Genomic DNA, 27,603 nt, shown 5'->3' with positions numbered 1-27,603 from the left:
GGTATTATCAATACCAATTCTGTTTTTAATCCCATATTTTTTGCATATTCTTACATATCAGAAAAATATTCTTTTAAATACTGATTTTAGCCATACTGGTATGCAGAGCTTATATACCCACAGTAAAGAAACAAACATTAAAAGCGTAGAAAAGTCCTGCTATAAAAATAACAACAAGGTTTCAGTATTGTCTACCTGTGTGTTCATTATAGGAAAGAAATGGAAAAGCCTTAATCTGCTATATTATTTCATGAGTGTTTAACTTTGTAATAATGTTTTTTTTTCCCTCTCTCTGTTTCTCTCTTTGTTTCCGTTCTCCAGTCCTATAGAGTCCTGCCAGAACTTCTACAAAGATTTCACATTACAGATCGATATGGCCTTCAATGTCTTCTTCCTTCTTTACTTTGGTCTGCGGGTAAGCTGGAACATGTGCATGCAAGCTGACACATTCACACAAGCATATTCTCACTCATTCATGCATATGATACTATACGCAATTACAGACGTGTTCTTAAACACGCAGGCACAAACAGTATACACACAGCAGTGTGGGCAGGCGTCATTAAACTGCAGTTCTTTCATGCTTCTTATTGGTGCGGGACATCCCAGTATATTGAATTTTCACATTTAAGAATTTTAATTTTGAAACTTTGTGAAAAAAATAATCATTTGAGACACAGCATCTTTATAGGACAACCAACTTCGCTTACACACAAGGAAACGCCCACCTAAGTCACCTACGAAAACTCAGTTTAAACTGACACTGTCGTAATAATGTTGCTAGCATGGCTGTCGTCCCAGAGCAGTATTCCAGTGGTGCAAACGCAAGGCTAACATCCTGAATGAATGAATAAATAAACTCATAAGCTGCTTACACCACCAACCATTCGCATGACTCAGCAAGTGGGGCGAAGCTTTTGTCATTCCATGTGAGCAATGCCAGGGGAAGACACAGCATGCAGTTTGAATGGTGGGCTGTGGTGGAGTGGTGGTGTTTCGTATAAAATTAAAATTCAATTGTCATTTCGAATGCCATCCCTGTTTTTCTTCTTTGTTCTGTTTTGACAGTTTATAGCAGCCAACGATAAGCTGTGGTTCTGGCTGGAGGTCAACTCTGTGGTCGACTTCTTCACTGTTCCTCCTGTGTTCGTCTCCGTCTACTTAAACAGAAGCTGGCTTGGTAAGTCTGTGTGTCTCTTTCTGCTGTTTCTTTCCATGTCGCTTTGACGCTCTCCATTTCATAAATCCAATCTTTCATTCTCACTGTACACCCATGTCTCTTCTTGCTTTCTTTCTCCATTTTCCATATTTTCTTTCTCAACTTCACCAACCGACTGCTACTCTTTTTCCATTTATTTTTTTGCCCTCTATCTTCACATGTCACCCCTCCTTTTATCACTCCCTGTCTCTCGCTCTGCCTCCAAGTCCCCCCTCTGTCTCCCCATTACTGAGAGTGTGTCTCTGAGGCCCTCTTGCTCGGGGCTATAGTCAACTTTCCCTCATCATTGAAAGTGACAGGGCCGAGTTCCTCTGATGTTTCAGGGAACACAGACGCAGCAGAGTGGATGGGGCTAATGGGAGTGAGAGTGACTTAGAATTGGGCTGTGGCTCTGTGAGTGTGTGTGTGTGTGCTTGTGCTTCAGACTCATCGGTAAATGTTGTGTTGAGGCACTGCACCTGGAATACCTCATAGAAGTCCATAACTGCCATCTAATGGGGTCATTCACACACACACACACACACACACAAAATATGTACACACAAAAGAATGTGTTATCCCCATATACGCATACACACACACTCTTGCATGAGCAGACTGGAAAACACCCTAACCTGTATTACATAACGACCTACTTTTCTCATTGCGTTCACAGTATTGTGGCCTAAATTACACTGCAGTAAAAAAGAGTTTCTTTGTAGCCGTGTTCGGTTGCACTGCCTCTGTATTTTTAAAACTGCATACAATATGTCACCTCCATTCTTCATTTCTGAAACTTCATCTGAGCTGACTGCTAATTCAGTGTTTACCTAAGCATGACTCTGGACCACCAAGACTGTTAAGTCACAATGCGAGGCTATCATACTAAATGTAATCAGAATCAGAAACACTTGTAGCCAATCACTCCTGTCGGTGATAGGCCTTTTTCTTGTAGGACATTTTGACATGTCACAGAAGGAAAAGCACATGTGTAAATAATAAAATGAATGATGGCTGAATACCATGGGTAAACATAAAACCTCTGAAGACATCGCCTTGGATGCTGGGAAACTGCATCTGCAACTCTTTCTTCATTTTTTAGGACCAAACAATTGGTTTATTGAGAAAACAGTCAAAAATTATTTCTTAAACATTATAATATTATAACTAATATCATTAGTTGCAGCCCTAGTTTTTATAACCTGGCTGTAGTGTGGGCTTGTTTACAACCTGTCTGACTGTTGGAAGTGCAAGTCTCTGTAGTGATGTTGGAAAGCTCCTAAATCGTAGCATTTACATTGGTGAGAACAATGTTTTTATCTCTGCCAGAAATGATGATCAAAATTATACTGTCAGAGATTCAGGGATGTGGAAGGGTCTGCCCTCTGTCCCACAGTGTATGCTCTTGTTTTTACATGCCCACTGGAATCACTAAATCTGTGAAGTAATTTGAAACTGTGAAAGTCTGATCTCTGAGGTGATGAAGGTTTCTTAAGAAGCTCACAGTGGCCCATTAATTTCACAGGGAACAAGCTGTGTAATGAATTAGATATGGCCAAGTCAAGTAATCTGGTTTCTGGTATTCGTGATGTAAGGTGTCCTCGTCTCATCCTGAGAAAACCGTTGGTATTTGGGCCTTGATGAGGATGATGAAAGACTGTGAAATGGTGGTCTGGCTGCTGCCTGACATTCTGCAGTGAATAATTACCTGTGATTATTAATCCTACATTGGGGGTTGATGTGGAATGCAAAGACACCTTTTTCATACAACTCAGCTGTAGTATTATTGTGTATAAACAGAAGGAAAAAGTGTAAATTTATTGTTTTTGAGAGATGCCCTAGATTCCTGTGCTATTAATTAACATTCATTTTTTATTTCAGTTATTTTGAAAAGGTACTGTTGTTTTGAAAAGGTAAGACTCTTGAAGACTATTTTTGCGACGATGATTTGTCAGGTGGCATCTCCTTCAAATGTTAGAGCTACTTATTTTTGCCTTGCAGGGCATATATAACCACTGCGCAGTATAGTAACAGAACTCCCACTGGGCATGACTTAAGTGCGTGTTTACTGGTGGTGTGCGTTTCCATGTGTTAAAGGCTACATAAAGTGTTGCAAAGCCTCAGTTATAAAATTAACAGTGTGTAGATCTGCAGTTGGATATGTTGTGCCCTAACAGGCTGGTGATAGCTTCCAGAATACTAATGGGGCACTGAAAGTGTCTGTTAATATTCAGGCTCTAAAGAGTTAGGACAGGAATGATGATTAGCTGCTTCTTCCGTGTATTAATATGGAAATTAGGACATACAGTATGATGTTGTGATGGGAAAATAAGCACAATTAATCAGAGTGAAATGTTAGGAAAATGTCAGTAAAGTATAGTGTCTTGTTCCTGATCTGCTTTTGGGAGGTAACCTCTGACATTCACTAGGTAACTTGACAGGACCATAATGGTTTCCAAATATTCAATAGACTGATCCATAATTGGTGCTACTTTCATTTAGCACCAAGTGCATATATTTTCCCTCAGCAGGCTTTGTAAGATGAAGCCAGGGTGCTTGTTAAGAATGTGTATTGTGCTCCTCATTTCCAGTGGATTGGTTCATCTTTTCTTTCCATTCGCTGCTGGGAAATACACACCACAGCCAATGTAATACATCATAATTACGGTACCTCTCATTTCACTCCTTCAGCAGTGGTCCTGCACGAGAAGGCCGTTGGAGATCCAATGGAGGTGTGCTCAGATAATAAAAAGATCACTAATAGGGTTTCTGCCCTGTGCTGTGTGGCAGTACATTCGCCCACTCTGCAACCGAGGAAGTCTATGCTGTGTGCATTTCAAGTTATGTTCCCTCTGCCTCTGCAAATTGAACATTGATTAAGAGGAGGAGAACGATGTGCAGCTAATGTAAGAGGGCATGCAGAGTTCTTCCTTGGAAAAAGGAATTAATCTCCTTTAAATACTTAAACTGAGCATTGCTCCCAAGAGAGTTCTAGCAGTATAGGCTTAGCATATGGCTGTTTGAAAGATACTAGTAGCTAGTGTGGGCACTGAGCCCCAGCTCTCATCACCCTGACGATTAACTTAAGGCTTTACCCCTTAGTCATGGAAAACCACAGGAAATGACAATGTTGGTTTGGGTTTTCAGGAATATAACATTTTCACAGCAACATCATTTGTTGTATTGCTCTCTGATTTTATGGTAGCAACCTAAACGTTGTTGATGTTAAGCTGCACTGGCTTAGAGAATGTACAGTACAGTACTAGCCTTCAGGCATGGCTTGGATTCTGACCTGCTACTGCCTCCTAGTGGTGCTTTAGTATACTGTTTGTTGATCCCATGGACTGTGGTTGATCCCTTGTGTTTTCCTGCTGAAAGAGGCTTACAGTACCTGACATGGACATGAGTGCATCTGCCTTATATGGCCCTTCAGTCGCTGGCAGGAAGCCTACATGTACATTCAGGGGAGGGAAACTAATTTGTGGCAAGTTTAATCCTCTTTGCTGTAGCCAGGCTTCTCACATGTTGCATTGCAATGCATGTTTGCATTATTGTACAGGCAGTAAGTTGAGTTTTAATTCCCAGTCTAGCAAAAAAAATGTGTTGTTAGTGTAAAGCATATATATTAATATATGTGTCTATCCAACATGAATGTCCAGCAAGAACAAGTGCTTTGTACCCTAACTGTGTGTGTGTGTGTGTGTATGTGTGTGGGTGTGCAGGAAAGTGTAGCATCGTATAATCTAATCCTGGCTGGCTGGTGGTCAGTATTATCCCAGATGAACCATCCCAGACTGCTGATTGATAAAAGGTCCCAGTAGGCTGCTGCGCCAGAACATGTGACACACAGGCCGTGCTCTGGCTTGCAAAGCCTCAATGAAGTAAGAGTGGGCACAGACCAGAAAAACCTTTTTGAATGAGCATCTGGCTGGTTGACACGTACACGTGTGTGTGTGTGTGTGTATGTGTACATGTGAGTGCAAGAGGCTTTGGGATGTGTGGGAAAGAGATTTTCTCATACATGAGCACGTGTTCAAAGGACCAGAATTTCATTGAGAGTTTTGCAACATGCATGCACACACGCGCAAACATAATTTGTACGTCTATCTTTGTGAGGACATTACACTGACTAGATTTTTGTTCCCACATCTGAAGTGAGTCCCCAAGTGTATTAATGCACACACATATACACACGCACAAATGTACACTATAAACACAAACAGATGCTTCATGTAGCAGAAAATAATACAGTTCCCAGTTGCTTCCATCACTGCAGTTTCTGTGTATACTTCTTACACCTAATAAGCATACAAAAATATGCACAGCAAGGTAGCAGATTTACATATTGCCTGACTGAAAAGGAGCAGGGAGAGGAAAAATCTCACTGTTCACTATCTGCACCTTTCTCAGAATTACAAAGACTCTGATGTGCTTCCTATACTTTCAAAAATCTTTTTTTCTTTTTGCAAAATATGAGCACATAGTACATGCATATAATGTTGTTGATGATGTTTTCCAATTATTTGAAAATTTCAGTTTGACTACACATACTGAAATACACATCCGCTAGGGGTGGTGAAAAAAATCGATTCTTGATTAATCGTGATTATATTATGGACGATTATGAGTCGATTATTAAATTTCCAAAGATAAATTTCCAAGATTTTTTTTTTTTGCTAATACACTGTAGTGACTCTCCAGTTACTGGCTGTCATACAGGATTTAACCGCAAGGCGGAGCTGTTGAGTAACCGTCATAACAAAACACCCTGTAACAGAGCCAGCGAGCAAGCTTACTATGCTAGCGAGAGGCGTGTGAAATGGACGAAGAAAAAAACCATTTACCGGCAACCAAACAATCCATGCAGCTCCATCTGGGCTAAAAGCGAGCGTGTGGGTGCATTTTTGGTTTTCATGGCAGGAGTTCTAAACACGTCGACAGGACGTACGTTGTCTGCAAACTTTGCCACACTAAGCTAAAGTACTGTGGGAATGCTAGCAACAAGAGGGCTCCAGGATCGAACCACGGTCTGAACTCTTCTGCGCGGAGTTTGCATGTTCTCCCTGTGCCTCCGTGGGTTTTTTTCCCCGGTACTCCGGCCTCCCCCCCATAATCCCCAAAACATGCACATTAGGGTAACTGGCTACTTTACGCTGCCCCTAAGTGAGTGTGTGGTTATCTGTCTTTGCGTGTCGGCCCTGCGATTGACTGGCGACCACTCCAGGGTGTACCCCGCCTCTCGTAGTCAGCTGGGATAGGCTCTAGCTCCCCGCGACCCTGACGGATCAAGTGGTATAGAAAACGGATGGATGGATGAGGGTTCACAGGTCACGCTACTGTCCACGAGGTGACGACAAAATTAGCCCCAGTAAAAAGACTACAGCTAAAACGAGTTTAAAAAAAAATTGTAAGTTACAGCTATACTACACAATACTGAAGGTGCTTTGAGATGTTTCTCAATAAAAGGGAAGATGAGTAATTCAGCAGCTGGCTGTTTTTTTTTAATGGTGCAATACGTTTATGGTGTATTTTGGGTTAGTGTTATCAAATAGAAACTCAATAATCGATTGGTAATTGAATTGAGACCTCAATAATCGTAATCGAATCGAATCAGGAAATTAAATTAACCACCCCTAACATCCGCTGTAATATAGCAATCAATTTGTTACACTACCCTAACAACAGCAGTGTCTTTATTAGAAGCAGTAATGAAGGAGGTACACTACCACTTTACCAATGTAAAAATATCTTGATACTAGCACCTCAAACTGGTATTTAGTAACTTAATATTTAATACTTGAGTTAACATGCTGTACTATGTGACTTTCCATGACTGTCGTTCTAAATGGATACACTCAAAGTCGATGTGAGCCTGTAGTCACAGAGAAGGGGGAGACATGAGGAGTCATTCAGCTGGGGAAGATACTTCACACTTTTGAACTGTATCTCCTCATAGACATTCGTGGTGTTGCACTTGGTTGTGCACACAAAAAGGCATCGAAGTAGATGTGTGAAGAATGAAAAAAGAGCTTGAGAAGCCTATTTTATCACCTTCGTACTATCTAGCCAGTGTCTGTGTGAAGTCTGTGATGTCAGATTGTTTGGGAAAGTTACAAAAACTGTCAGATGTTGCCCCCGCTTCTGATTCTAGAAAGATGTGAGGGGGAAGGGGTTTAGATGCTTTTTGCCTTTACCTTTTTACTCTGCTCAGCTGCTGCTGCACTGAGTGTATGCAAGAAACACGGCTACAAATATAATGACATTGTGCAACCCCTAACCCTAACCCAAGATATCACTGCTTTAACATATTTGGAAGTCCATGACCTTTGAGTTCTTAGGTTTCGGTTGAATAATGGATCCCCAATCTGACTAGTGTTTCCAAGTCAGACCGAGTTGTTTGAAATTTCTCTGTGGAAACAGGACACTCATTTTTAAGTCAGGATTATTGTTTTTGTTCTGCATCATTTTCATCTCTGCTAATCCTTGGCAGGGTTCAGACCTTTTTTTTTTATAAAATAGATCCAACACAGCTTTGTGGTGATGAGAACGAAGCTTCAGAAGGGTTAATAGTAAAGCACTAAAAGGGGCATGAGAAAGGTAAATCTGTTTGGGTTGAGGGGATTAAAGGCACTGTGACAAAAATGAAAAAAAAAAAAAAAACCCACCTATATTAGAGCTGACATTTTGATCACAGAGACACAATCCCTTGCAAGACTGACATGATTGGACAACCAGTACAGATCTGTTTTAGCTTGTCTGTCTGTACTAGTGACCATCGATTCAGCGGTATTTAGACGTGCTTCTTTTGCAAAGAACTTTTGATTTTGGCAGTGCAGTATCAAGGAAGATTTGCCTTTTACCAAAAAGGGGAGTCTTACTTTCTTTGTCACTTTTACCAGGAATTATCTTGTCTTTTTTCAGAGGTGCTTTCGGGATACTAAGCCCTAAATTTATTGGATCACAAATTTTTAATTCCTGTCTTGGCCAGAAGAGAAAAATATTTCCACGGAAGTCATTTAGTCTAAAACAATGATTCCTCCCAAGCTTCTCGTGTACCGGCGCACACACAGTGATGCTAATTTGGAGACCCTCCGAGAGACGTGGAGGAGAAAGAAATCCTGTGGCGATCTCTTTCAGAATGGGTACAGGGTGAGGCAGGGCCATCATGGACAGGAGGAAAAGGAAAGGCAGACAGGATTTTACTATTCAGTCTGGTCCTGTTTACGGATCCTCTCCAACTGGGGTAAGGGCATTAGTATTAGCATACAGTATTTACATGCATTACCTGTGCTCAGAATTTTTTTAGTAAGAGGAATGACCTAATTAATCAAAGTCTTTAAGTTGTTTGACAGTTCTAGTTGGTTGGTCTTGAGACATTTTTGGTGACAAGCATATGGCCATTGTCTTGTATTTACACCTGGTAAACTGATTGTGGGGATCGTCTCAGTAGAAGTTCACATCACTTTTTGTCACACAAGCTGACACAGATAGGCACAGACATGAGCGCACACACGTTCCATTGGGATCAGTCGTGTTATGTAAAAAGACAATGAGGCAGGTGTCGCATTGTTCTATAATCCCCGAGCGAGCTGCTCTTTGATTCAAACTGAGGCTCATGTAAAGTAGGCCACGCGATGTTCCTCCTAACTTGTTTGAATGCATAAATAATTCTAGCACATCATCTTGAGTAAAGTGTCTAGTTTTTTGTATAGACACTTTTTTTTTTGTTTTTTGTTTCACTGAATTGCTCATACCTCTGTCCACACTTTAGATTTCTGTGCTGTCACCGTAAATATATTTTAGAAAATACCCAACCTATGGATACATGCATGAATATGAATCTATCATCTGCTAATTACTCTCTCTCTATCTCTCCTCTGTGTTTTTCTCACAGGTTTAAGATTCCTGAGAGCACTAAGATTGATACAGTTCTCGGAAATCTTACAGTTTTTGAATATCTTGAAAACAAGGTAAGAACAAAGCTTTCCTCTTTCACAGGAAACATATCCACCTGCATTAGCAGCTTCACTGTTGCAAACAACCCAGTATCTATGTCTAACAATGAGGCTCTCAGTTTTTCTCTGTTTTATCTTGTGGTCTGGATGTCTTTGAGTTTTATGGTTTTTCTTCCTCTACCTAGCAATTCCATCAAGCTGGTGAACCTGTGTTCCATCTTCATAAGCACATGGCTCACAGCTGCTGGATTCATACATTTGGTAAGTGGAAACATGTGAAGGCCAGTGGGATCTAGTGATTAACGAGCCAGTGAAGGAAGATGACTGACTGACTGACCGGTACAATACAACTGTAACACCAGGCGCTTTTAATAATCTGATTTGAATGAAATAAAGAATTAAAAGAAAGAAAGGATCTGGTAATGACATTTTTCACACTCTTCCAAGTAGGGATTCACCGCTCCAAGTTTTTATCTCCCAGTACTGGTTCCAGTAGCTTAACTCATGGTATCTACCTAATATCTTAATGCATGAAATTCATAGGAATATTTTTTATACAGTGTGACGTGATTGCTGTGGCACTAAATTTGTGTAGACTGTTCACTATGAGTCGGTGTAACACAAGGCAGAAACACTGAATTCTATAAAGACTTTGATGGAGGAACTGGATTTAACGTGGATCAGTTATGTTACAGAGAAGCTTGATCTGCTAGATAAGGTTAGTAATGCTGCTGATACCGACTGGTGCACCCCAGGTATGCAGTAATAAGTAAAAGGTGGGTAAATTATGACAGATGAAGATTTTAATGGCCCCATGTAGCTTGTAATAACTAATCAAAGATTTGTTCAACATAAAGTTATAAATAAAAAAGTCCTGCTTGCCCAACACCACTACAACACGCAACCACGACTTTTACAATAAAGTTTTCCTCTTCCCAGGTTTCCTGCCATTACCTACTCTCTGACTATTCAATTAAGGCAAAATTCCATACGGATAATTGTTTAAGATCATCATAAAATGTGTTTTTAAGTACATATAGTATAGGGTGTATTTCTAGCACGGCTGAACAACTCATCAAGCATTATACTGTTTTAACCACTAGATGGTACCCTAAGTTCAAAATACAAATAAGACTGAAACACAGATGACTGCATGAGCACTTGTAGCTGGATTTAATCAAACTTGATGAAACAGATTCTGTATGCAAAACTGTTTACAAATTGGTGGTTGGAGTCAAGTCTAATTATCCTTCCCTTCCTCTCCAATTTCCATTTTAGGTGGAAAACTCAGGGGATCCTTGGGAAAACTTCCAAAATTCCCAGTCACTTTCCTATTGGGAATGTGTCTACTTGCTGATGGTTACTATGTCTACAGTGGGCTACGGGGATGTCTATGCAAAAACCACCTTGGGGCGCCTGTTTATGGTCTTCTTCATCCTTGGTGGTTTGGTAAAATCAGACTTTTCCCTTACTCCCCCTCTCCCTTCCTAAATCCCGTCCGTCCCTATCTGTCACCCAAAATGATAAATTAATTAAAAATGAGTTTAAATACTGGTGATTATGTATGTTGTATAATATTTTAGCATAGTCTATAACATGTTAGAACTACGTTGCCTGTATCAGTATAAATTATTTCTTTGTCATAGTGTAGTTGTATCCTTCTGTTTAGCCTACTGTATCTTGTCTACTGTAGTTACAGTACTATGTGCTCCTTTGTCCCCTCCCCTTATGTGTCACTCCTGTATTTGTTCGATTAGAGTATAAGCTTTTGTCTGATAATTCTGTTACTGTTCTCTTAAAAGCAGTTGCGGTTTCAGGACACCCCTCCTTCCGTGTCTCTTCCCACAATTCCAACAAACACAGGGGCAGGGAGATGAGGCTTAGGCCAGCCTGACTGTTACCATAGCGACAGCAGCCTCCCATTCCCTCCCTCCCTCCCTCTCACCTTCCTCTGATGTAGCGTCCTGTTGGGCTGCCACTAGTGTAGTAACTTACCCACAAGCATGCATGGGTGCACACACCTGTGAGCACTCTCAAATGCACACACACACACATACCAAAGACCTTCTTCCTCCATCTTCTCTTACAAAAAAAATGGAGGATCTAGCCAAATCACAGTCTCTGTATTCTGCATTTGGCCAACTATCACTATGCGCTGATGACCTGCAGCTGTGTGGATGTGTACTGTATTGTGGCCATGGTGATAGGTTATGTGTTTTTCTCAGTGTTGAGAGCTCTGGAAGTCTTTAGGCTAGTACTTCAAGCTGCTTCCTATCAGCAGCAGTGGCTAAATAATGACTTCAGGCTGGAGATAATTTAAAGCCAGGAATCATTTCAAACCCACGTCATTTCACATTATTCCTGGTAATGTATAGGCAAACTCTGCAAGCATGAGTTAAGTGTGTATTTACAAGGGCAAGAGCATGTCTTTCTTTCTTATTGTAAATGTAAGCCTAGATGAGTAGTGTCAGTGAGTACCCTGTTGTTAGCTGGTAAACTTAAACATGACCCTGTCCTCTGAGAAATGGCTGTGAAACTTTGCAAAACGCATCCAGCTCATTTTCCAGCCCAACAAATGAGTCTTAATGTGTTTTGCAGCTGTGGACCATCAGGTGGGCCTATTCAAATCAACCTGCCAGATCATCTGTGTTTGTTGGACAAAACATGGCACATAGGTTTTTTTATTCTCCCTCAGCTTTTAGACTTCTGCTATCCTGAAAGGTTTTGGGTGCTATCACAGGCTGACTATGCATCAGCTGTGACAAAATTTTTCCCCAAACTTGACGAAACCTGTTCGGAAACCTTTATCTTTAAAAACCGGGGCTAATTTTTTTTTCTCAACTGCAAAAACAAAATTCTTTTTGGTATATGAAGATCTCTCTCATTCTTGTGAAGTTTAGCAAATCTCTACAGACAATGAGAGATCTTTTTAACATGATTTCCATAGCAAAATAATATTTTTCTACCCTCAGAAATCTGGATTCGTGCACCAGTTTCCCCACCACCCACTCTGCGGCGTAGTAGTCTCTTTTTTAGTCTCTTCTTCTGTCTTCTATCTTCTCCTTAGGCCATGTTTGCCAGCTACGTCCCTGAAATCATAGAGTTAATAGGAAACCGCAAGAAATATGGTGGTTCCTATAGTGCGGTTAATGGGAGAAAGTAAGTATTCCAGATGGTTCTGCTGTTTTTCTGTGTGCGGTAGAACCCTCTCTGCATGCCTTTTTCTTTTTTCTGTTCCATGCATGTAGGCCATGTTTGCTCGCTACGTGCCAGAAATTGCTGCTCTCATCCTTAATCGGAAGAAATACGGAGGGAGTTATAACTCGACACGAGGCAGAAAGTAAGTTGAAATCCAGACAAGGTGTGGTTGTGTGACTCAAGTGCAACCCCTAAAGTTTTATAGTTACTGGGGTTTAGTTAACTTGACTTTTTAGAACAGTAAAGTTACGTTATAACATCAAGTCACACTGCGTGACTGGAGACCTTGGCCATTAGGACACACATGTCCATTGCCCCTTTACTCTCTCTTTCACTTGGTCTCTCTCTGCCTGTCCTTGTCTTCTTATTTCTCTTCCTTTTTCTATATCTGCTTCTATCTGTCCTTCACTCAGAGCTTTCCTGACGTCATTTGTGTGCCGTTCATTTTCTTTCTTTGTCCTCCTTGAAACATCCTGTGTTGCGCTTTGATTTAATTTGGAAAATAGAGCTTTCATGACTACTACACTGTAGGCAGTATAATAACCTTGTGGTGCTTCTATGCAATACATCTGTGCCCTATGTCTTGTCCCATTTCTGATTCTATTCAGATCCAGTCTCTCATTAATCCAGTCTTGCTTATAGGGATGAATTAGGATCATAAGTCATCAAAATGAAAGAAAATAGTCATGAAACCCCTACTGTCTGCTCTAAGGATTTTTTTTCCACAAGAAAATAGAAAGACTTAAACAACTGCAAGTGCATTATTATTGGTGGTCTTTTTAAGCATCATCAATCTCAATGACCATTGCAGGATACAATTTCTTTTCTTGTTTCATTTTGCTTGAGTTTGTTTTGCATGTTTTATGGAATTAGGTTCCTTTAACTGCATCATTTTGGCATGTTCTCTATGACCAGCTGTCTTGCGGCTTTTTCATTGTTTGCAGACTCTATGAAAAAGCCATCTTCCTTTTGTCTGTCACCGCTAGCCCATCGCATCATCAATGCTTGACATAACTCTGGCCCTGATCTTCAGTCAGCTCCCACACCCTGAATGCTGGATGCCTCACTCCCATTGGAGGCTCTCAATTGCTTTTGGCTTGCTTTGCCTGCTTGGTTCTTGGTGCTCGCCTGGTTCTCGTGTTTGTGTGGTGGTGGAGTCTGTCTCCAGAGGCTCCTGTTATTCATATATGTGTGTAATTGGCCTCTCACAGCAGAGGTTCCAGTGTACTGTGAAGTATTTGTGACACTGTGGTCATTTTACTATTTGTACAAGATTACCACAGTGCTTATTGTGCAGTACTGTTATCCTCCCCCCTCATGGCTCAAACCTTACTGATATTCAGCACACAGATTTATTTTAATCCAAATTTTGGTGTGTCCAGAACAGGGAGTGTAGATGCTTTCTTTTTACTTCTTCCCTTTTTCCTCATTTTCTTCTATGGCACTCAGCATCTACTGCTATGCTGTCTTCTCCTTCTCTCTCTGTTTCTCTTTTTCAATCTTGCGTCCAGTCGGTTTCAGCAGGGTGGATTCTAGGGAGTCAGCAGCAGAATGAGGCATCGGAAAAAAAGCCTTTGTTCGATAATGTTTGCCTGTCATTGGGATAAGATTGATGAAATGTTATGTTTGGCCAGTGACCTCAGCCCAGACTCACAGATGGGTGTTGAGAGAAACCCTTGTCAAAACCGAGGATAGTTTCTCCCACACACTTTATTTTCTCCCTCCACACGCCCTTCCATCTCTCTTTCTGGTCAGACACAGTGCAAATATATCGTAACAATCAGCGGCTACCCACCAAACACACTGGCCTAGAGTGGCACCAGTCTCTTTGCATAATCATTTAGATATGTATGTGTTTGGAGTTTACATGGATAGGACCTGACACACAGACAAAACAGGTTTGTCATGTGGGTTTAGGATTGCCATTGGTGTTCAGTGCATTATCATTTAGTGGCTGTCAACACACAAAAAAAAAGTCTATCATGGAAATGAGATTAGGAGATTACAAGTATCTGACTGATTACAGAGCTCACAAACAATGAGGTCATGATACATTGTGAAGCATTTTAAATGTAACCCTTATTTGATCTCTCTGCCTGGCTGCTGTCATTTGAAACAGGCCTTGAAGGTTATTTGGAAGTGAGAGGGGGCTCACATTGGATCCATACTGAATTTCTGTTTCATGCTAGTGTTGCTTATAGTACTCTGTGCAGCGTAGCGTACACCCGTGAGTGCAGTGACAGCTCCCAGCCTGTGTGCGCTGATATAATAATGACAAGTGTTGCGTTCTGTTGGCGCCCACTGCACTTGAGGCTCTGTGGTTTCCATTATGGCTCTATGGTTTCCATTAGCCCCAGCTTCAACAGGGGGGTTGGCACGGAAACTAGCTTCAACCCTGGCTGAACTCTGACATACACTTTTGAAAGTCCTCTGTAAGGGCTAGCAACTTGAGGCGTGCAGATCCAGAGACTCCCTCACTATCAGGCAAGAACAGACGCACAATCTTAAATAATGATAAAAAAAACACATCAGGCTGAGTTTCCTAAGAATCTTTATGCTATTGCACTGTTAAAACATGCACCATATATTACATGGGCAATCTTAATTTTGTTGAGAGTATATTGACTACACATGGCATTATTGACAACATTGATTAAGGGAGATGCAATTTCACTTTATGTTGACTAAAAATTTCCTATAACAAAAATAAAATGGGAAATATGTTATATAAATTGCAACATTTTGATGGTGATTCTTGCAGTATGTTTCATCACTGACCTAAGGATTAGAGCAGTATTAAGTGAGTGACCTCTGTTGCTGATGTTTGAGCTCTTTGTTTGTTCATTTTGTATTCAGCACATCCCCAGTGACATGGGATGTTCCCTGACTGCATGTTTTGTGTGCACGCTCTGTAATACCCCTTTGCATTTAATGTGATTGTGTGCCACACTTTCGGGATTGTCAGTTATGCTTTTCCTGAAAAAAAAAATCCCCTTGAAGTGCTTCTGTTTTTTGTTTTTTATTTTTTACCTTTGAGTTTTCACTTATTTCCATAGTTTAAGCTGTACTGTACAATCAAGTTGACCAGAGGGGAAGTATTTTGTTCATGAAGCAATTATAAATGGTTGAATTATCTGTGATATCCTTTCCCTATATCCTATTTAACTAGCCAGTGATCCCAGTATAGAATTTGATGCCACTATTGGCACACGGAAAACTCAGTAGATGCGGGCCAACTTTAGTGACGTTTATTAAGTGAAGCATAAGATCACTACAATATATCTGTTTTAAACACAGAGACTTAAATTAGTGGCTTGATCAGGGACATAAACAAAATGTAATACTTGTGGGAGAAAGATGTCCATCTATTCAGAATGAAAGACAGCACCACATTTGCATCTGTGGGTGTGTGTGCATGTGTTAACCTGTGGACATGAATTTACACCTTAAAGTTTGTGCTTTTGTGTGTGTGTGTGTGTGTGTGTTTCTCTGACATTCATAACCAAATGTTGAACACACACAAGCCATATACTATAAATCTGTATATTACTTCTACCCTTGGTGAAGGGCATCTGGATACTGAGAATAGGAAAACATGACTGATGTTTTTTGTCTCATGAAATGAGAGACATCTTGTGCCAAATACTGCTGGCTGCCCACAGACATCTCAGCTCATCAGCTTGTAAGACCACACGGCCCTTTTGCTCAACTCTGGCCAACCATGCATTCGCGGCTGCTCATTAGATTCTCTTAAAGGACAGAGGCGACATCTGTGAAGACCATTATATCCTGCAAAATCCACAAACTGCCATTCCCTCAATATGTCTGTCACATTACTTTGCCAAGTCCACTTCAGTTCAGCCCTACCCAGTCCATCTGGTACAGGACAGCAGAACACTCAGTGATCTGGACTATGGTTCTCATCTAACATAAATATCTCTGTTTCCTTTAAACCTGCCAAACTGAGTCAGATTTCAGTAATGTTCTATACAATTTTAGATGTCGATTATTAAAGGTTAATGTGTAAGCCAGAGCTTCCTCCTTGTATATAACAGCATGATAATGGATTGAGGGAAATCTGTCATAACAAATCTGGTTTGATGATAAGAACTTGAACAGTGAACAAATGTGACCACAGTATTTGTTTTTAACTTGGGAAGGAGTAACCTAATACCCAGTTTTAAGTGCAAAGCTGTCCAGTACCCAGGCACTCAAAACTAAAGTGGTTCAATTGTCTCTTGGCACATCCTTGTAAGTAGTGGATAAGGCCATTGTCATTACACAGATTGCCTTACAGGTCTCCATAGGGTAATTAGGGTGTCTGCCGAGTGTCTACACTAATCCATGTCAATATAAGGACTGGATTCTACTGAGCATGTTTGGATTTCTCATTTAGGCGTTTGGCAATAAGACTCTGTGGCATTTAACTTTACCTTCGGAAGGGTAGTTCATCTTACCACAGTGCAAATGAAGCATATACTGCAGACTGTCTTAATTCCACTACATTAGTGTCATTAAATTGATTATTATAACCATATCATGGTCGAATACTGATCCATACAGTACACTTAGTACGATTTTCCAAGTGTTTTAAATAACAACTACTGCTGGTACTTAATCAAAGTATAACAGTGCTACAGTAAAATGAAAAGAGTAAGATCACCTAAAACCTTACTGAGCAAAAAGAACATTTTCTTCAACAAGGGAATGTAATCTGGGACATTAAAACGTAATATCTACAGAAGCACCACAAGTTTTATTGTTGAGACACTAAATGTTTTTATAAAACTTCAACAGTGACCATCCAAACTGCCTTAGTCTTCAGACATTCTTATTAAAATGACCCTCATAGGTTATATAACTGTGAAGCTAACCTTTGAACTTCATCATTCTGCTCTAGAGTGCAGTGAGAGGACAACCAGGGACACAACTTCAACTCAGAAATCATTCTAATCTAACCTCGTACTTCCTTACCGTCGTAATCAGCCCTGTGCACCCTCTGACAGATCTCTCTGCTGTAATGCACTTCTGAATCTTGCCAGGGACCCGTCAAATACTTTGACGTCCTGTTTAGAATTTGTGTCAACCACAGGCCTCCAAATCACTTTGAAAGTTTTTAGTAACGTTCTGTATAAAAGCACAAGCATACAGATGTACATGTCTTTGTCAACATCCATTCAACTCACAAAGGGGTGGTTTGGCTGAAGGGACAGTTTTTATATTGAGAACGGATGACAATCCAACCACTGTGGGCTGTGTGATTATATCTTAGATTTTCTAAAGTGGTTCAGAGTTGAGTGTTTGATTGCACTTGTCGTGCAGAATTTAACCACTTTCATTACATGGGGGAAAATATTCACTTTTATGGCAAAAAAGATATAATTCAGTTACTTGTTTGCTTTGAAACAACATTTCTTGACATGTATATAGATTTTTTTTCAGTCTATATTTGAGTTAGATGTTAGAGTGCTTTGGTTTGACTGATTATCTTTGGGAGACATGCCAGTGTCTGCAGTGATTTATGTTGCCCACTCAAGATGATTTCTTCCCCCCTTCCAGGCATATTGTGGTCTGTGGTCATATCACCCTCGAAAGTGTCTCCAACTTCCTCAAAGACTTCCTACACAAGGACAGGGATGATGTCAATGTAGAAATTGTTTTTCTCCATAAGTAAGTTAACTTTTCTTCCTCAGCAAATGTAGGTTAGAACTGAACACAGAACTTGAAATGATGCACAGTCGACCTGTATAGATGAGGTATCCATACACACACTAACTCCTCTCCTCCTTTCTCTATGTGCTAGTATTTCCCCTAATCTTGAGCTGGAAGCCTTGTTCAAACGCCATTTTACCCAAGTGGAGTTCTACCAGGGATCTGTTCTCAACCCTCACGATCTGGCCCGAGTGAAGGTACAGTTGGTGACAGGACTCACGGAGAGATGAAAGCACGTAAAATCATAGACAGCTGTTGCTGAACTTAAGTGCAGATAAACTTTAACAGACTAAGAACAAAATTCCATCGAGCAAAACAGTGCAAGATGACAATACATGGAGATCCTTTTCAGTTTTTATTTTTGTTTCTTGAACAAAATTGATAGAAATTGATAGAAACAGAAGAGAAAAAAGAAATACTGGCCCGTGTGAAACCCACTAATTTGTTTAATTTCATGAGAGAAAGACAGACACCATTTGTTTAAAGCACTCAGTGCATTTTAAGAAATACTGACATGCACCATAATGTTTATATATATGTTTCTTTGGTCCTTCACACATAGATCGAGTCAGCAGATGCCTGCTTAATCCTAGCCAACAAATATTGTGCAGATCCTGATGCTGAAGATGCCTCCAACATCATGAGGTATTGTATCTCTTGGACTTTAAAATCAGTAGAAACTGACTGGATAAGGTGTCACATATTCATAGTTCAATGTGTCTGCCTCTTTTGCTTCTAGGGTAATTTCAATCAAGAACTACCATCCCAAGATCAGAATAATCACACAGATGCTACAATATCACAACAAGGTAAGACGTTTTGATGTCCTGTGATATAGAAGACTGCTTCACCTCATCATGACTGTTCTCTATCCTCCCTCACAAGGCAGAAAGTTTATGGCTCGATAACCCCCAACCCCGTCTGCATAACAGCTGTGCTCTGCATTTCAGTAGTTGGTTTTGTGTTTGGGTATTTAATAGCAACATGTGTCATCCCCTGACTCATGAAGGATGACTATAACCTCAGTTAAATAGATCGGCACTTATGATAGTTCCCCTCACTTATGAATTGTAGCTTTGTGCATTTTTGAAAATAACTCCCATCAGATGCTGGTTTTTTGTACAGTCATTGATGGTTACAATTAGACACTGTTCACGACCTATGAAGGGTTTCTGTGTAAACACCTAACATGTCTGAGAGTTGTCCGTTATATAGGACACTGAAAAGTTCACTACTAGTGAGCAGCAAATTGAGATTTCAGACGCTTACTAATTGTTGTCACTTTGTATGACAGCACAATGGTAAATTTAGCAGCTATAAAATGTGCATTGCATTATGGGACTGTTATCAGAGAGTAGTGATGATGGCCCAGCCATAACTAAATATAGACACTAAACCTCTGTTTCCATTCTTGGTGCTAAGCTAATCAGTGGTTGGCACAAGCTTCACTGTGCATTATTTACTATCTAGACATGACTGGTATCAGTCTTCTCATTTATAACAAACTCTCCATCAGAGAGCGAACAGGCGTAATTCCCGAAATGTTGAACTATTCCTTTAAAAACTATGAATCAGTGGCGTAGTTTTCTGTGCCTTGTGACCTCCCCTGTCTGTATCGTGTGATGAAGGCCCATCTGCTGAACATTCCAAGCTGGAACTGGAAGGAGGGTGACGATGCTATCTGCCTGGCGGAGCTGAAGGCAGGCTTCATTGCCCAGAGCTGTCTGGCTCAGGGCCTGTCCACAATGCTAGCCAACCTATTCTCCATGAGGTCCTTCATTGAGGTAACACAGAGGACATGATTAACTTGCCTCGTCTCAGTCACTCCTTCTGAAAGTATTGTTGCATTTTTGTAAATGAGATGATTTATTCTGAGATTGAAGGTGAGGTTAACATAAATTGATACAGTAAGTTCTCTGCTGACAGATGGACTAGATCCATCAAACACAATACATACCCCGGGAAATTTTGACATCTTTGTCCAGAGAAAGACTTCCATTAGAGTGTTTTCAATCATCCTGGCACATCATATTTTACTGTGACATTTCATATGGAATCTGTTCAGTGTTTTTGTGGCTCAAAATTGAAGAGGTGCTTGCTTCTATCAAAGAACTGTTCTCATGTCATAAAGATGATGGATCAGCTTATAATGACCAGGCTGATGTTGTGTGGGGGAACATCTGCAGACCATATTGGACTGCTGTTGGAAGGAAAACAGAGTTGCTTTTTTCGTCCTTTTTTTTTTAAATCTTCACATGTGACATTTCCGTGCTTGTTTTTTGTCAGATTGAGGAGGACACATGGCAGAAGTATTACCTTGAAGGAGTGGCTAATGAGATGTACACAGAGTATTTGTCCAGTGCCTTTGTGGGCCTCTCCTTCCCCACTGTCTGTGAGTAAGTATCACTCTTTCCCCACTCAGAAAGCTCACTGTCAATGGTAGGTAGTTAACAAGAAAAGAAAAAAGAAAAGAAAAGACAAAAAAAGTGGCTGTGGGGATTAAAGAATTTCAATGCTTTTGGACCCATCAGTCATCTGTTTATATACTGCTTTCCTCTAATAAGTACACATGTTTTACAGGCTGTGTTACGTGAAGCTGAAGCTGTTGCTTATTGCCATCGAATACAAGTCTGAGCAGAGAGAGAGCAGGTTTGTATATTGGATCTTTCTTCCAGTAACATCAGGTACATCTGTGAAAACAGTGACCTACTGAGTGATTTGCTTCTAATAAAATATCTGACATCTTTCCCCAAATCCTCTTTGCAGCTTTGATCACAGCTGATATTTCTATCACATTTGATGACATTAAGTTGGTGTACAACTGAATGACACTGTAGTATGCCAATATGAGTTAGCCTACTTGTACTATTAATATTTTACCCCCCTGATAACGCTAAATACAGTTCGTCACTTGATGACTCTAAGCATTAGTACATACAACACAACTGGAAAGCACACACCTCTGCCAAGGTAACACAGTCTTCTTAAATTTTTGTTTTAATAATAGAAAATATTCAGGAATGTTTATTTTTTACTTTAATCTGCATTTTAGCATGCTGGGACTTTTCATTAAAGTCCAATAGTACATGAGAAATTAGTGGAAAATCCCTATCATTCATCCTTTGGCCTCGTGTTCTAACTTTCCACAAAATTTGTTTGAAAATTTTATTGGGTGAACAAGTAAATGGGACTGAGAATCCTGACTGTATGTCCTTGGTGGAGGTAACTAGATATTCCAAAAGCTGATACTTGTAAAAATCTGGCTAAAATTTCGATTTAGTTTCAGACAAGTAATCGGCGACTGCACTGGAACAAGATAACATTTGCAATCCTTTGTTTTTTATTTGTCTCATTTCAGTTACACTGTGCTGTCAGTTCAGAGATACATTCACACCTAAATAACCAATTTGCTGTACATTTGAATTTCATGTCATGTGTTTCCTTAACTTGATTCTGCTGTCTTCCTGTTTAGTATGTATGATAACCACTAACTCTACATCAGTGTCAGTGTTATCACCAATAACAACATGAAGTACTATTTTTCAGTAATCTCAATTGCCAAATCCCACCCACCCTTCCCCAATCACCTGTGTCAAATGTTTTTGTGTAGTGGCAAGGTTGCATGGCAAATGATGGCCATTTTGATGTGACAAGCTAAAGCTTAATTTAATTATTCTGGCATGAGCAAATTTTTAGTTGTGTACATATTTGATCCTACACAACAATTCATCCCAGTGTACTACCATTTGTCTGAGGCCTTCTTTCGAGCTAGTTAGGTTATTGAAAATAACTCTACGTTAATACTACAATACTTTATACCTTTTTTAAAATAATGATTTGGATGATGCCACACAAAGGCATTATTTCCATCATTTTTAATGAAAATGTACTGCCACGATTTTCAGTGCCATTTGATTTAATCATACCCTTGTCAAACAATAACAACCATTAAAAACAGATTTTTTTTTAAGTAAACAATCATTTTTAGGTGCAAGGACCTCAACATCAGACAAGCATGACATATAGTGTGTACTGAGTTGTGCCAGATGCTGCCATATGAGGCATACCTATAAAATAAGCCGAATAACATTAGTAACAGTCATATTCTCCTCTTCTTCTATGTTCATGATAACTGTTTGATTTGAGATTTTTTCTTGTTGTTTGCAGAAGCCGAAAGCGGTATGCCCTCTACCTTATCTTACTTCCAAAGTTCCACCCAATCTCCACCACTTTAAAGCTTCTGACTTTGGGAGTTTCCCCAAGGATATTTTTCCAAACACTATCTCACAGGCCTCTTTTTCTAACTCTTCTTTATGGTGTCCCTTGTGCTTAATGCACTAACTTCTTTGCAGGCAGAGAGAGGATAGATAAATTGGACGTGTTTGTAGAAGTGCTGTTTCTTTGTCTTTGCTGTTGTCGGTGTACCAAGGCCAAACGCTCACCCTCTCCATATCTACCTCTTATTTGATCCTCGATCTTTTCAGTTTTGTCCTTTACCAGTCCTTTGCTTAGTTTATTTCTCTCACTTTCAGTTCTTTTTAAGTGTTGCTCTGTTGTTACCCTACTGTATGTTAGCTTTACCAAGCTAATTATTCCACTCATGGTGATTTGAAATCATTGCCAGAACAGTACTTCATGGTTCTTTGACTCTGGATCAGTGAAGAGTTTATATACACATATCTTAGACCTCAGATGTGGTGTTGATAAGCACTGATAATCTGTTGTTCTACATTTTGGATTTAATCTTGAAATAAACTGACTGATTATCTGCTGTTGCTGTAGGCAGTGGCTGATACGATAGCATGTGTTTTTCTTCATGGTTTTATTACACCAGCAGCACCTCACCAGTCTTTGTTTTCTTTTCATCATTTCTCACACTAGGAAAGGCATGGAGCTGTTGAATTTGGATAGCATTAAGTTTATCCAAACTGAAATTTAATAACCATAGGTTACAATGTTCACAAGTGCCCCACATTTCTCTTTTGCATTCCATCACCCTCTCATGTTCTCAGTGCTAAATGTATATCCATCTGTGCATGTCTGTGCGTCTGCGTGTGTGTGTGTGTGATTACCTTGAGAGGGAGAGTTTGTATGTCAATCTGTATGTGTGTGTGTGAGAGAGAGAGTGTATGTGCATTTTTGTGCGTCTCAACCACCATGTACAGTCATGCTCGTGCGTCTCTCGAGTAGATGTTCTTAAGTGAGGTCACTTCCTGTCAGTTTGGTGTTTGAGAAACAATCCAACTGCACAGAAGTTACTGCAACCGTCTGCATCTACGTACCTGTCCCTATAACTGTACTGCAGTGGCTACGCCTTTCTGTTTGACTATTGTCCTCTTCATGCTGTTTGGTAACTGCATGCTATGACACTATCATATACAGTGTTTGATGCTTGCCTTGTTGCTCACAATATGAGGTTTTGATGCTTTTTAAGCTTCTATTCACCAGTTTGCACCCGACTGAAGAAAAATGTCTTGGATAGATACACCTGTAAAATCTCAGATTTGGGCAGCAATGTTTGTGGAACTGTCTTGATTTGATCTATTTCTTTCATTTATTTTGACTAAAGAGCATGCCAGGCGTGATGCCTGTTTACTTCTCTGGGGGCCATTCAATCTGAGTGAATGTTATCTGCTATTTTATTATTTCTTGCAGTGTGGAAAGAAAAATCTGATCTGCATGACTGGTGCAATTTGATCACATCCTGATATGTATATGGATTCAATTGCTCCCTTAATATTTTTCTTTATTTTCTCCAGTGTAACCTTTTCCAGAGCCCAGAGGAAAGATGTAGTGTGTTAGATGTTTTCTTAGATGTACTACTTCACTTCTGCCATAAGTCCACACTGATCTCTTTCTTTCAAGATTAAAAAACTAAAATGTCACAAAATTGTGATTTTAAAATACAAATATCTGAGTAAAGCTGATGAGAAAGATATCTCCACAATGACCGTAGTTTTGTGAACCATATGAAAAGTATTATTGTCACAAACTGACAGACGTTTTAGTTTAAAGTCGAGAAAATTAAAAAAAGAATTAAAAGTTAATCAGCTTTCATCTGGGCTCGTGTTTTGAAGGAGTGTGACCCTTAAAGATTTGTGGGTTCAGTGTTTTGATTTCTTATTTCACACTCACATCATTGATGATTGTTGCCCACAGGTAACCATTAATGACCAGGGTGTGTGTGCGTGTGTGTGTGTGAGCGTATAATATGTGTGTGTGGTGTCTACTCTTTGTCTCAGTCTAATTAATGGGGAATGATACAGCAAGTCGCTTAAAGTCCTTAGGGAATTAAACTTACTCTCACTCATAATAGAAACAGTTTGACTAATATATCCTGTGATATTTAGTTTTAGTGCAGCTGCCATTCAGCATGCCATAATACATTTGTATTATAGTTTTGTCTTTAAATATAAAAATAATGAATAGAGTATAAAATTTTAAGTCAATATTGACTTTGCTGGTCATGCATACTAATAATTTTCCCACTATAATTCAACAGAGCAGAATCATTGCTGATTTTTAAGGGACTTCACTAGTTGTATTTGTCCTAGAAGAATCCAATAGACTACAGTTGAGTCACTGAGCAAAGTCACCGTAGTGTCATTGACAAAAAGAGCTGTTCATTCCCTTGCATCCCACTGTCAAATACTAACCGAGATAATGACACTTACTGTACATTCTCTGTACTACAGCCATGTCTCAGTGGCCATCATAACATTTGTTTTGACTAGATGACTGTATTTGAGTGCTGAGGCTAAAACCACTTCATGGCCATAATTTTAATTCTTTCTGCCCCTGTCCCTTTACTCGTACCTCTCTGTCCCCCTTCTCACCCCCCTGGGGCAATCCAATACCATTCTGTAAAGAAAAGAATTAAAATTCAGTGTGCAATCATACTGTTGTACATTCTGTCCATCCATGTGAGTATCATATCAAAAAATTGCCCAAAATTAGAGGAGCAAGTGTGTTTATGATAACACAAAGGACGCAACAAGAGCAAGCTAAGCTCTCGATTAAAGGCTTCAACAAGTGTGTGTACCATTCCTCTTGATTAGCATATTGTGTGCATGAAGTGAGTGCTGTCCAGAAGTTAATGAGCATCATGTGTCTATTTCTCTGATTACCCAGCATCCTCATCAACCCGGGAAACCATGTCAAGATGCAGGAGGGAACACTGGGATTCTTTATTGCCAGTGATGCCAAAGAAGTAAAGAGGTAAACCAGCCATCCAGATGATGAACAGTTGTAAAATGGACAGTTGGATTATTTTAAGTGCTAAACATTTTTTTTTACTGTCACTTTTAGAGCATTTTTCTACTGCAAAGCTTGTCATGATGACATCACAGACCCTAAGCGGATCAAGAAGTGTGGCTGCAAACGACGTGAGTATAGCTGTGCCTTTATTTTGCTCCATCGACTCCCCTCCCTCCCTTCCTCTCACCCTCAAATCTACCTGTGAGTCTGCCTGTCCCATTATACTTAAGGTTTTACCAGTTTGCATACTAATGTTATACCTCTCATTGTGTCATTGTTCTTCTGTACTGTGGCACTGTGTTTTTAAAGGTAATATACTATATGTTGTTACACCATTATACCCTTAGGAAAGTGTTTAATATGGATCCCACTTGAACTTTCATAACATCCATTATGGTATGATCATCAGTCAATAAATGATTTGTTTGATTTTTTTTTTTTTTTTGTATTCAAAATGTAGGTGTTGTCATCTATGAGTGCGCTTTCTTTTTGGTTTAACCATCGAATCACTAGTTGATCTATGCAAACTAAGAATGTATAGGAGTGAACTGACTTTTCAGGAGTAAAACTCAGTGATATAGTTGAAGAAATTGAAATTGTATTGGTTGACAGCTGTACAGACAAAAAAAAAGAAAAAGTAAGTTGAGGTTACATATTGTAAATCCTAGTACCTAGCACGCTTAAAATATTATTTGCTATAATGCAATGACGGTAATTTCTTATCCCACTCCTGCAGTATAACCCGATTTATAGTTTTTCTGCATGAGGCAATGAGCTTTTCTCTCATATTTAAATTATTAGTGGACATGACCTACTCTATTATATTGTTTTACATATAAATGCTCTTGATGGAGTATTTGAGACTGTTGAACTCACCCACTGTTACCAGGGAATTTAAGGTCATGTACCCCCCCTCCCCCTGCGTCGAGTTTTATGAACAGTCCAGCGTTTTGACATAATGTGCTGTTAATGGTAGATTCAAGACTGTTCACTATGGGCCACTAAAATGCCCCATGAATAGTTTTCCCCTGTTTTCATGCAGACATAACATTACCGTTAAGGCAGGAGCAGCACATGAATATAACCTGACCTATGTACAGTAGTTACTTGTCAGGACATGTTAACTACTGGATAAATAATTCAGGTGAATATCCCATATTTCCACAAAAGGTCACAGACAGTTACAGTAAGCAACCTGGTAGAGATAAAGCCTGGTTTTTAAATAGATACCAACCATTTCCTTCTTTTGTCTGTGTCATCTCAAATTATTCAGGCATTTTTTGCTCTGCCAGCTCAATAGACTGAACAGGCCTTTCACACTCTAGCTTCATTTAGATAAACTGTTTAGTTCTGTTTGCTTTCTTAATATCTTCATGTCTCAGACTCTGGTGATGGACGTGGCGTTATGTTTTATCTTATTACAGCTGTTTCCAACAAGAGAGTTGCATTTAGAAAGATGACAGTTCCATTACTGCAATGGAAGTCTGTCCTACAGTATGTTCTGTTCTATCATGTTTTGTCCTCTTTTGTTGTTTTCTCCATGTTTCTTTATGACCAGTGACACACTTTTGATGTATTTCCTTCCCTGCTGCCATTGGAAAACGCCACTTTATTTTAACTACTCACTGGTAGTGATTTATTGTGAGTAAAAAGAAAATGGGTGTCCTATTACCCAGAGTGCAGTGCAAGTGTTTTTTTTCCTCTTCAACAAATAGTATACTGTATCTATGTTGCATGTACCAGTGTAGCTTCTGCATCCCTCTCCTTGCCTCTCATTTCTACACTGTGCTCAGACCAGACCGAAACCAAAACAGCAGAAATCAAACTCACACCAGCATCAGTCCTCCTCACTGGCCTAGTCAGCTTATGCTCTGACTAGTTGGAAGTGACAGTTAAATAGAGTGTGACTTAGTCAGATGTGACCGATGAGCTCTCAATTTTTCCTCTCTATTTGATCATCAAACCAAACTCATATTTGGTATTTGAAAGCCAATCTGTTGGGAGTCTTATGTCATTACCCATGATTAACCCTAACTCCTCATGGTGTCATGCTCCAACAAAGTACAGAGGGAACTTCATAAAAATTTGAGATGTCATACAGTAATCATAGATTTAGAGGAGGTAACACAAAGGGAAGAAAATTAACAAGAACCACTGAGATTTAAATTGATCTGCTTTCTGTCAAAGGAAGTTTTGTGTGTGGTTGTACTTTCAGAGAGCAGAAAATATCCATGTGGGAAGTTCTTCAAATCCTAGGCAGCTAGGTTGCCAAAACACAATCAA

The 27,603-nt window shown here is 39.7% G+C and overlaps 1 protein-coding gene across 3 annotated transcripts in view; it reads left to right on the top strand.

The window, feature by feature from the left end:
- The window catches only part of kcnma1a (potassium large conductance calcium-activated channel, subfamily M, alpha member 1a), a 138,854-nt gene that overhangs the window by 72,034 nt on the left and 39,217 nt on the right, over positions 1 to 27,603 (top strand). For all 3 annotated transcript variants that reach the window (XM_041049314.1, XM_041049316.1, XM_041049315.1), the window contains exons 4-19: positions 322 to 415; positions 1,069 to 1,180; positions 9,093 to 9,168; positions 9,339 to 9,414; positions 10,432 to 10,602; positions 12,221 to 12,312; positions 17,911 to 18,021; positions 18,155 to 18,260; positions 18,626 to 18,708; positions 18,803 to 18,872; positions 19,692 to 19,847; positions 20,350 to 20,459; positions 20,644 to 20,712; positions 22,231 to 22,242; positions 25,195 to 25,281; positions 25,372 to 25,448. In XM_041049314.1, coding sequence (XP_040905248.1) covers positions 322 to 415; positions 1,069 to 1,180; positions 9,093 to 9,168; positions 9,339 to 9,414; positions 10,432 to 10,602; positions 12,221 to 12,312; positions 17,911 to 18,021; positions 18,155 to 18,260; positions 18,626 to 18,708; positions 18,803 to 18,872; positions 19,692 to 19,847; positions 20,350 to 20,459; positions 20,644 to 20,712; positions 22,231 to 22,242; positions 25,195 to 25,281; positions 25,372 to 25,448 — 1,502 coding nt within the window. The remainder of the gene's footprint in view (positions 1 to 321; positions 416 to 1,068; positions 1,181 to 9,092; positions 9,169 to 9,338; positions 9,415 to 10,431; positions 10,603 to 12,220; positions 12,313 to 17,910; positions 18,022 to 18,154; positions 18,261 to 18,625; positions 18,709 to 18,802; positions 18,873 to 19,691; positions 19,848 to 20,349; positions 20,460 to 20,643; positions 20,713 to 22,230; positions 22,243 to 25,194; positions 25,282 to 25,371; positions 25,449 to 27,603) is intronic.

The sequence above is a fragment of the Toxotes jaculatrix genome, chromosome 11, assembly GCF_017976425.1.
Source record: "Toxotes jaculatrix isolate fToxJac2 chromosome 11, fToxJac2.pri, whole genome shotgun sequence".
Lineage (NCBI taxonomy): Eukaryota > Metazoa > Chordata > Actinopteri > Toxotidae > Toxotes > Toxotes jaculatrix.
The sequence above is the reverse complement of the archived record's forward strand: the minus strand, read 5'-3'. Positions and strand labels throughout refer to the sequence as shown.